Genomic DNA, 9919 nt, shown 5'->3' with positions numbered 1-9919 from the left:
TTCATGCGTGGGTACATCGATAACTATCATTCCGGGATATTTGACCCCATCATAATGATCAGTTTCTAAATGTGAAAAATGTGGGTTCAACACCCCAAATAATGGTAGCACCATAATGAACTCACCAAGTTCCAATTTCTTCAAACTTAAGCACAAATTTCCTAACTTACCTTTCTATCAATTCTTACCCCTTTTACCTCAAAATTTCAATAAAATTGAATATAAACACATCAAAAACCGCGAAACACCATTCCATTGCTCGTTCCCACTTGATGTAATCCAACTCCAAGAATTCAACCTATAAATCCAAAATATAAACAAGTAAAAGAAAAGAAAAGAAACTAAAAGAAAGAAAATGAAGAAAAATTGAAATCAAAATAAAAGAATAGAAATCTCTGGGTTGCCTCCCGGGAAGCGCTTAATTAAGGTCCTAAGCTCGACCCTTCCTCCAAATCACGAAGGGTCAACGAACACCACCTTGTCCAAGGTAGTGGATAGAACGACTTCTCCTTCATTTTTAAGCAACCTCTCATTATTGCTTGACAAGACTTCACTTGCTTGCACATAAAAAAAATCTTTTCATTTCTCATCTTCAATCTCATTCTCTTCTTCCTCGAAGCTCTTGCTTTCTTCTTGCTTTTGTTTCTTTTTTTAGACGGTTTCACACCATCTACATCCATGGAATCCTCCTCTTCCTCTCAAGGGTAGAGCTTAAACCAATGAGTAATGTCAATCTCCTCTTCGTTCATAAACTTTGGAAGCTCATTCTTATCTTCACTAACTTTCATGCAATCAAAACTCACAAGCACATCATAAAAAATATCATGAACTTTGTTAGATGAAGAATCAACCACATACACATTATCAAAAGAACGAAGGGAATCATCACTCTTGATTCCTTTCACAAGGGATAAGGACTCATGCATAGGTTTTAGCTCAAAACTCTTTTTCTTGTTACCAACTCTCAAGGTAATACGGCCTCCCTTAACATCAATCAAAGCTCCCAAAGTAGCTAGAAACGGTCTCCCTAAGATAATAGGAATGTGGTCATCTTCTTCTATTTCAAGCACAATGAAATCGACGGGAATTGTAAAACCACCTATCTTAAGGGGAACATCCTCAACTCTTCCCTTTGGAAACTTGATGGACCTATCGGCCAATTGCAAAGTCATGTTGGTAGGAAGAAGTTCTCCTAGATTGAGCTTCATGAAGACCGAGAAGGGAATTATGCTCACACTAGCACCCAAATCACATAAATCATTCTCAAACATCTTACTCTTGATTTTGCAAGGAATGGAAAAATTACCCGGATCTTTCATCTTCTTGGGGAGGTCATTGTGAATCAAAGCACTACAACACTCACCAAGCTCCACTGAATCTATCTCATTACAATCTCTCTTGCCACTCAAGATATCCTTAAGGAACTTGGAATATTTAGGCATTTGGGTCATGGATTTGGTAAGAGGGATAGAAAGATGGACCTTCTTCAATATTTCAAGAAATCTCCCAAATTGTTCATCTAGTTTGTTTCTCATAAACTTTTGGGGATATGGAAGGTCGGGTTTTCTCACTTCCTCTTGCTTTCTCTCATCACTCTTCTTTTTCTCATGGCTCTCTTCTTTGCTCACATCTCTTGACACATCTTCCTCTTTTTGCTCAGTTGAAACACTCTTCTTCTTGTCCTCCTCACAATCCCTAGAAATTCTCTCTTCAAGAACTCTTCCACTCCTTGTGGTGATGGAATAAACGGGTTTCTTAGGATCAACTCCTTGAGAAGGCAATGAAGAAGGACTAGCACAATCTTTCAAAGTGTTTTCTAATTGGGTGATTTGTATCTCAAGCATTTTGGTATGTGTCATAATCTCATTAAATTTCTTATCACTCACCGCCATATAGGTGTTCAAGATTTTTGTTTAATTTTCAATTATCTCCTCCAAATTGGACTTGGACGATTGAGAATAGGAATTTTCACCAACACCTTGAGATTTTGGACCGAATCCGGGTGGGGTCCCCTTTGATTGTTTTGAAAATTCCCCCTATTTTGATTGTTCCAATTGCCTTAATTTTAATTGTTGCCAAAATTTTTATTTTGGCCACCAAAGCCTTGAGATTGACTTTGATTTCCATAACCTTGGCCTTGGTTTTGATTCCCATAACCTTGGTTATTATAGTTGCATCGGAAATTTTGGTTTCCTTGGTTCCTATAATTACCATTGTTATAGTTATCAAATCCACCTTGTTGGTGAGAATTTATATTTCAAAAGTTTCTTGGTCCATCAAACCTTTGACCATTGTTATTATTTGAGACAAAATTCACATGTTCACATTCATTACTCTCACCATCATCAAGATTTTCAAACCCATTTGAACAAGTAGAAGCATCATGGTCATAAGACCCACAATTATCACAAAACAAACATCCATTGGGCATATTGTTGGAAGTAGAAAGAGGAGTAGAGTTAGAAGATGTACCTCTCCCTTTAATTTGGGAGGGATGACCTTGTGCATTAGAAGTTGCACTCTCAAGCTTGGCCTTGATTGTTGTGATCTCCTTCCCCAAACTTGCAATTTGAGAGGATAGATTGTTGATGGCATTAAGGTGATCAACCGAGTACACCGTTGATCCATTCTTGCTCGAAGACTCTCTTTCTCCTTCTTTCCAATCCATGTAATGGCGCACCACATCTTCTATAATTTCCACAACCTCTTCTTCGGTTTTGTTCATGATTGGCCCTCCGGCTCCCGTATCAAGACACGATTTGCCTTGAGGACTCAACCCTCCATAGAAAATTTGAATGATTTGATATGTTGGGATGCCATGATGGGGAAATTCTCTTTGATACTCCTTATACCTTTCCCAAGCTTCATACAAGCTCTCACTAGGCTTTTGCTTAAAACTTTGGATCAAAGCGCTTGCCTCCGCCGTTTTCTTTTGGGGGTAGAATCTAGACAAGAATTCCTTGGTAACTTCATCCCATGTTCTAAGATAATTTGGATTGACCTCCTTGTCTAACCATTCCAACGCTTGACCTATGAGAGAGAAGGGGAAAAACTTGAGCCGGATAAACTCTTGAGAAACACCATTCACTTTAATAGTGTTACAATGCTTCTCAAACTCTTTGAGATGGTTTAGCGGACTCTCAATCTTAGCCCCACTAAATTGTCTCCTTTAAATCAAAGTGATCATGGCCGGTCATATTTTAAAGTCATTTGCCGGTGTTGTTGGCAATGCAATCCCACTTTCAAACCTATATGCACCGGGAGTTCCCAACTCCTTCAAAGCAACTATTGGATTATCTCCCATGCTTACTTGATCCTCCTCTTCTCTTTCTTGGTGAATTTCTTCTCTTGGAGAGCATGGACTCAAAGAACTATTAGCAACCCTTATACTTGTTATTGTTCTCTCGATTTCCGAATCAAATGGCACTAAAGTCCTTCCTCTTATCCTACGCATACAAAAACTCAAAGAAAATATCAATAGCACGGCTACAAATGTAGCCTAAAGAGAAAAATCTTTTTATATTTTTTTGAAATTAAGGTGAAATTGACTTAACAACAATAGCAATAATCTACGCCATTCCCCGACAACGACGCCATTTTTGATCTAGGGCGAGACTAGGTCGTTGAAAACTAATCTACCCTTTGTCAAAACAAAATTTATAATCTCTCAACACACCTCTCCACAAAGCATAGAGTAAGTCGAGGGTCGAACCACTAAGAATGGGAAATGAATGCTAAAGTCAAAGCTAAGCTATTTCGAAGCGATAAAGTGAGGTGTGTGTATTCAAAACAATCAAACAAACGAAATGAAATCAAATTTAACAAGCACTAGGGTTAGGATCCGCATATACTCGGAATGGACATAGCTAATTGGGATTGGAGATGACTAAGTCAAGTGTTGCGAGGGAAAATCAACTAAGAAATCAAGAGAGTAAGGTAGGCTAATCTCCTAGAGGTCAAGCTAGCGCCAACTACGAGAGACTCTAACTAGGAACCTTGCAAACCTACTCAATCGACAAAAGCAAGCCACAAATCAATTTTTTGTATCAATGCAAGCTTACAATGCATTCTAGTGTGACAAATCAAAGTTAGCTACTCTTCAATTAATCACACACATGCACTTAATCAATCAACCAATTTAATCACAACATCAACTCTATCAATTTCCCCCAATTAGCATCAATCTATCATTCATACATGCTTCACCATTCCCCTAGAAAGAGAACTACTCATAATCCGTTTAAATTAAGATCAAAACTAAGCTAATCAACAATTTCATCATCATAATCATCATATCAATAGAACTAATTCAAACACAAATTCAATTCTAACTTGAACAATCAACAAAGCAATTGAAATGATAAGATAAAAATTGCATTAAAATAAAAGAAATTCTTACAAACTTGCTTCAATTTAATGGAGGAAATGCTAGAATTAACAATATTCAATCGTCAATCAACAATCAAGAACTTCTCTCTATACAATCTAGAGTTTTTCTCTCAAAAATTCTAATTCTAATTTCTGAATTAATTCTCTAAAATCTTCTCGAATCCCTTCTCTCTAAAAATAGAAAGAAAATCTATATATAATAAAACTAACTAAGAGAAGTTAGTTAGATCGTCCCCAAATAAACCAATACAGGCGCGACCAACCATAAGGGAGAGCACGGCTGCGCAAATCTGGGTACGGAACAGGGACCCTGACAGGCGCGCCCGCGCCAGAGGGAGGTGCGCGGCCACGCCATTGTCGCGCGCGCCTGGGAGCAGAGCAGCCTTCTTCCCTGTCATTCCGATGCTCTTCGTGCGTTCCACTTAATGCTCTTGATAAACACGGGACCTTGCAGTTTCTAAACTCCATTTTTGCGGGTTCAAGTCTAGAAATCATGCCCCCACGGCTTGAATGCACAGCTCAAGGACTTTAGGAACTTGCACTTATCCATGCTTGAGCTTCAAATGGAGAACACTAGAGATCCTAATCAATGCCGAACTTGGGAAGAGGCCTCAGGAAACTTAGATAACGACCTTAATCTGAAAAATGAAGGAAAATAAGCAAATAAAAGATAAAATAACAAAATAAACCAAGAAATGCATAAAGAAGAAATCCAACTAAGAAAATGCAAACTAAAAGAAATAAAGAGTAAAATCAAGGAAAAGCTAAGTAAAAGAGCTATAGAATAACATGAAATTCACCCTAAAAAGAACCAAATAAGTGCCATAAATGACACTCATCAACAGCATCTGTCGCCTGGCGACAGAAGAAAAGCTCGGCGCTAGAATCTTCCAGCAGGCGCTGGTGCGGCGACACAATACATGGCCCCGTATTAGATTATGCGGACTTCTTACAACAATTTCGGGTTCCTTGGTACGCCAGTTAGCCCTTATAATCAAATTGACATGATTAGTAGTCGGCTCGATTACAATCGCAGTAAGTGATTGACCAGACGACGATCGTCTCACTTAGCTTAAGCGCCTAAGCATTGGCTCATTACAAGCACCAAAGCATCGGTTCAAAAGCAAGCACTTATACGACAATATTTCCAAAAGTGGATTGTCGCGTATTCTTCTTATACGACAATTTTTCCAAGATTGGATTGTCATCCCCAACTGACAATATTTCCAAATATGGATTGTCACGCATCTTCTTCAACAAAAATTTTTCCAAGATTGGATTGTCATCTCTGGCAAAGTTTCCAAGCGTGGATTGTCGTACTCCTTCTCTATTTGGCAATTTTTTCCAAAATTCGGATTGTCATCTCCGGCAAGTTTTCCGAGATTGGATTGTCATACACACATTTCCCTATGACAAAATTTCTCAAAGGATTGTTGTAGGTCTCTACTCATTATAAAATTTGGCAAAGTTCCTCAACGCGGATTGTCAATTGTGGCAATATTTTCCTAAAAGGATTGTCGCATAGCATTGACAAATTTCCAAGGTGGATTGCTTTCAAGAGTTATATTCCAAGATGTGGATTGTCGATCGTAGCAAAGTTCTTATGACATATTGTTATGAAGCATTGGCAACTTTTCCCAAAAATAGATTTTGACAAATTTTCCGAGATACGGATTGTCGCTTCATCGTAGCAACATTTCCAAGGATGGATTGTTACGTGGCATTGACAACTTTCCCTAAATCGGATTGTCATACATCATATAAGAGTTGTGTTGGCAACTATTCCCAAAGAAAAGAGGATTGTCACCACCAAAAGCATCATCAGCAAAATTCAAGTGGCATTAAAGATCAACAAGCAGTGGTCTTTTGAAGACTATCACAGCGGAAATTGGAGGCAGTTACAGGCGTAGCAGTTTTCAGGCGGTATCCTCTAGCTTGCGGAAGATCGTCAAAACAGCAGGATGGCGTTCCCTAGCTTGTGGAAGGTTGTCAACAACAAAAAATGCAACACAAATCGATTACCCTCAGAGACGTGTGCTCGACGGTGCAAGATACGCGTTTCTTAACTCTCTTATATGTTTCAACTAACGCTAGTTTGCAGGTATTGATGTTACAAGAATGATTTAGGATCGCAGAACGTTCTGAATCATTCTCTGTCCCTATCGATACTTTGACTTTTGTTTTCGAAACTTGCGTTCCTCCAAACCCAGTCAAAGAGGGGGCTTCTGTAGACACCCATTTGTGTCTCCCCAAAACCAAACCCAGTAATGATTATCTTTCACTTTAAATCATAATCGAATGAAGTGAAAGTGTGGAAAGTCTAGTGTTACGGTTAGTTTTTATTTCTTTTCTTTCTCTCTATTTTTGAAAACCTATTTTAAGAAAACAGCCAATCCAGTTTGGTTTGGTCCATAACAAGGGTCCAATAATAGTGTAGTTTAGTTGGATTTGAAAAGAGCTTTCCAACGATATATTATAAGCCCAATTCCGATTAACAATGAGGAAGTTATGGCCAAATTACTAAACTAGGCCCGGTTTGATATTTATATACGGCCCAATTATCTAGAGGAGGGCTTGTTATTGATTTATCATTCCTAATGCAATTAGGATTGATCATAGTCTTCTAGAATCTTCTAGAAGGTTCTTTTGAATCCTAATTTGATTAGCATTGATAAATTGACTTTTAAGAGTTTTAATTAGAATAAAAGAAGTGTTTTTAAGGAAATTACAGTTTTACCCTCTCATACGCTTAAATTTTATCAAAACAAGAAAACGCGTGGAAAACTGGTTTGCAGCGCCATACGACACGTCTGTCGCCTAGAGACACACTTGGAGTCTGGCGACACGCGCGTGTTTGGCGACTACGTCGTGTTTTATTCTTTTCGAAACTCTGATTCGTTTTTTATCATATCCGGCTGATTTTATCTATAAACAGCCTCCTAAAACCTTCGTTTTCAATCATCAATTCTTCTCATCTCTCTTATCACCGACTCTCATCAAGAAATTCTTGATTACTCTCTCTTTTTCTTTTCTAAACTAGCTTCTCTCAAACAAAATTCCGCATTCACAAGATCTAGACGCACCTAGCAAAGTTCGAAGTTGCCTTCTCCCTAGACGTGAAAGGTTTGATATTTCTGAGGGTTTATTTGGTCCCAAATCTCTATTTCAATTAATTAATTTAATTATTTGTTTTATAATTTCCTTGAAGTTACTAACGTGTGTATTTTGTTATTAGAAAGAGATACGAGGCATCCAAGTAAGTGCTTGAATTGTTTAATTGATATTATGATGTAGAGATCATGTTTAGGTTGTTATTTTGATTCCTATTATCATGTTAGGATGTTTTTCTTAATTTGATGTTTAGGGTGACAACAATAAGTTCCTTATATCAATTATGATTTCTATGATGCTTCCTATTTTCTTTCCTAATAGCATGTTAGTATCATGTTAGGGCTATATATTTGATCTTTAATGTTTAGTGACATGCTAGGGTTTGTTATTAGTCTTGTTAGTATCATGCCTAGGATCTTGCTATTACTATTATGCTTTAGCATGTTTATTTTAATTATGATTATAATGATTGTGATTATTTTTTATAATTGTTATGGTTATTATTATTATAATTGTTATAATTTGTTAATATCATGTTGCTCGATGCTTATTATTGTTATTGCTTGATCACACCTTTTATGCATGCTTAAAGGGAATTTGTACTTGTAATCACGCTTAATACGATAATTAATAATCTTGTTTAGGGTTAATTTGATTATAATTCAAGTGATCGAGTGCTCGGTACCGTGCCTGAGAAACATGAATGTCAAGTGAGTGATAGACCGCATGATCGAGATTGCCCACACTTATAAAAATATAAAGTGCAAAAGCAAAAAAAGAGCAGAAATAAATAAAGCAAAAAAAGAGAGAGCTAAAAAAGAATAGAAACTCAAGCATAAAAATATAAAGATCCAAAAGCAAGGTTGCACACCTTGGGGGCTTATCGAGGGTCTTGAGCCTTTATCCCCTTCTTCTATAAAATTTATCCTAACCACATTACAACCCTTAAAAAGACCTTTTTGAGGTATACACATACTTGTGCGAGGTTCGGCTAGAGTTACGTTCGGCCTGATTCCTAACGGATACGCAGGCAACCTCACATCGAGGTGCGGCCGTAATGAAAATGCATTCATATTTACATTCATAATTGATCATATCAAGGGATCTCCTATGCTCATCCCTATCCATGTAGAGCTAGACTTGGGGGCTTGATCCCTACATCATTAGCTTACCTAGCCTAAGAGTCACCACCATTTGACTCTTTTAACAAATAATATCTTTCCACACACTTAGCTCTTGAGGCCTAGCTTTAGTGTCACTTTCACACACCGCACAAATACATGACCAAATATACTTTCCTTTAGGAACCCTTTGTCATGAAATCTTAACACAACGCTGAAGCACGCCTTGTCATATCAACATCACTCATCAGTCATAAATTGTCATTGCATCACGAAGTACGAAGTGCTTAGCTTTCGTGCCTAAGTTACCTAAATACTTTCATCATTGAGTCAACAATTGAGATAGCCTAGGATGGGTTAATCCTTGCACCTTGAGAGATAGTATCAAATGAAATTTGACTAAGCTCATTCAACATGCACCTTCAAAAACTTCGCTTCTTTCTTTTTTCGCGTCTTTCTTTTTCGGGAGAAAGTCGGTACCCTCCACAAAAATGACGGAAAATTTTTGCTTTTTTTCATTTTTCGAGTCGCACGATCACATTACAATGCACACACGGGTCATGAGTCACACGTGTCATTTCACTTCGAGTCGAGTCAACCTCGAGTCAGTCAGTCACAGCAAGTCAAGTTTATACCTTGAGTCGTGTCAAGTCGATGAGTCAAGCGACATTAAACCTTAGGTCAACCTTAAGATGATTAAAGAAATTAGCAAAGTTCTATAGTTAAAAATAAATACAGGTGCAGCAGAATAGGGAAGACCCTACCCCAGCGCCAGACAAAAACATCTAGCGTCTGGCAATAGCTTTTAGCGCCTGGCGCTAGATCCCAGTGTCTGGCGACAGAGCCAATTCTTGGCGCCAGAGATATTTCAGCAGCGACAGAGCTCGAAGCCTCTCATAAAGGTGATTTCGACCTCATACAGCAATTTCGGGTTCCTTGGTACGCCAGTTAGCCCCTATAAGAAAATTGACATGATTAGTAGTCGGCTCGATTACAATCGTAGTAAGTGATTGACCTGACAAAAAATCGTCTCACTTAGCTTAAGCGCCTAAAACATTGGCTCATTACAAGCACCAACGTATTGGTTTAAAAGCAAGCACTTAAACGACAATATTTCCAAATATGGATTGTCGCGCATTCTTCTTAAACGACAATTTTTCCAAAAATTGGATTGTCATCCCCAACTGACAATATTTCCAAAACTGGATTGTCGTGCGGCTACTTCAACGACAATTTTTCCAAGATTGGATTGTCATCTCTGGCAAAGTTTCAAAGCGTGGATTGTCGTGCTCCTTCTC

General features: G+C 38.0%; 1 protein-coding gene across 1 annotated transcript; it reads right to left on the bottom strand.

Annotated features, from left to right (window-relative positions):
- Nucleotides 1-698: 698 nt before the first annotated feature.
- LOC110682873 lies at nt 699-1892 on the bottom strand. Its single transcript, XM_021859212.1, has one exon. The coding sequence runs from the start codon at nt 1890-1892 to the stop codon at nt 699-701; it is 1194 nt and encodes a 397-aa protein (XP_021714904.1).
- Nucleotides 1893-9919: the final 8027 nt, after the last annotated feature.

The sequence above is a fragment of the Chenopodium quinoa genome, unplaced genomic scaffold, assembly GCF_001683475.1.
Source record: "Chenopodium quinoa cultivar QQ74 unplaced genomic scaffold, ASM168347v1, whole genome shotgun sequence".
In the NCBI taxonomy this organism is placed as follows: Eukaryota; Viridiplantae; Streptophyta; class Magnoliopsida; order Caryophyllales; family Amaranthaceae; genus Chenopodium; species Chenopodium quinoa.
Note: the sequence above shows the minus strand (reverse complement) of the source record. Positions and strands in the feature narration are given on the sequence as shown.

Bases quoted from the DNA above. Each gene is read 5' to 3' on its own strand.
- LOC110682873 (XM_021859212.1), bottom strand. From the start codon at position 1,892: ATGGCGGTGAGTGATAAGAAATTTAATGAGATTATGACACATACCAAA.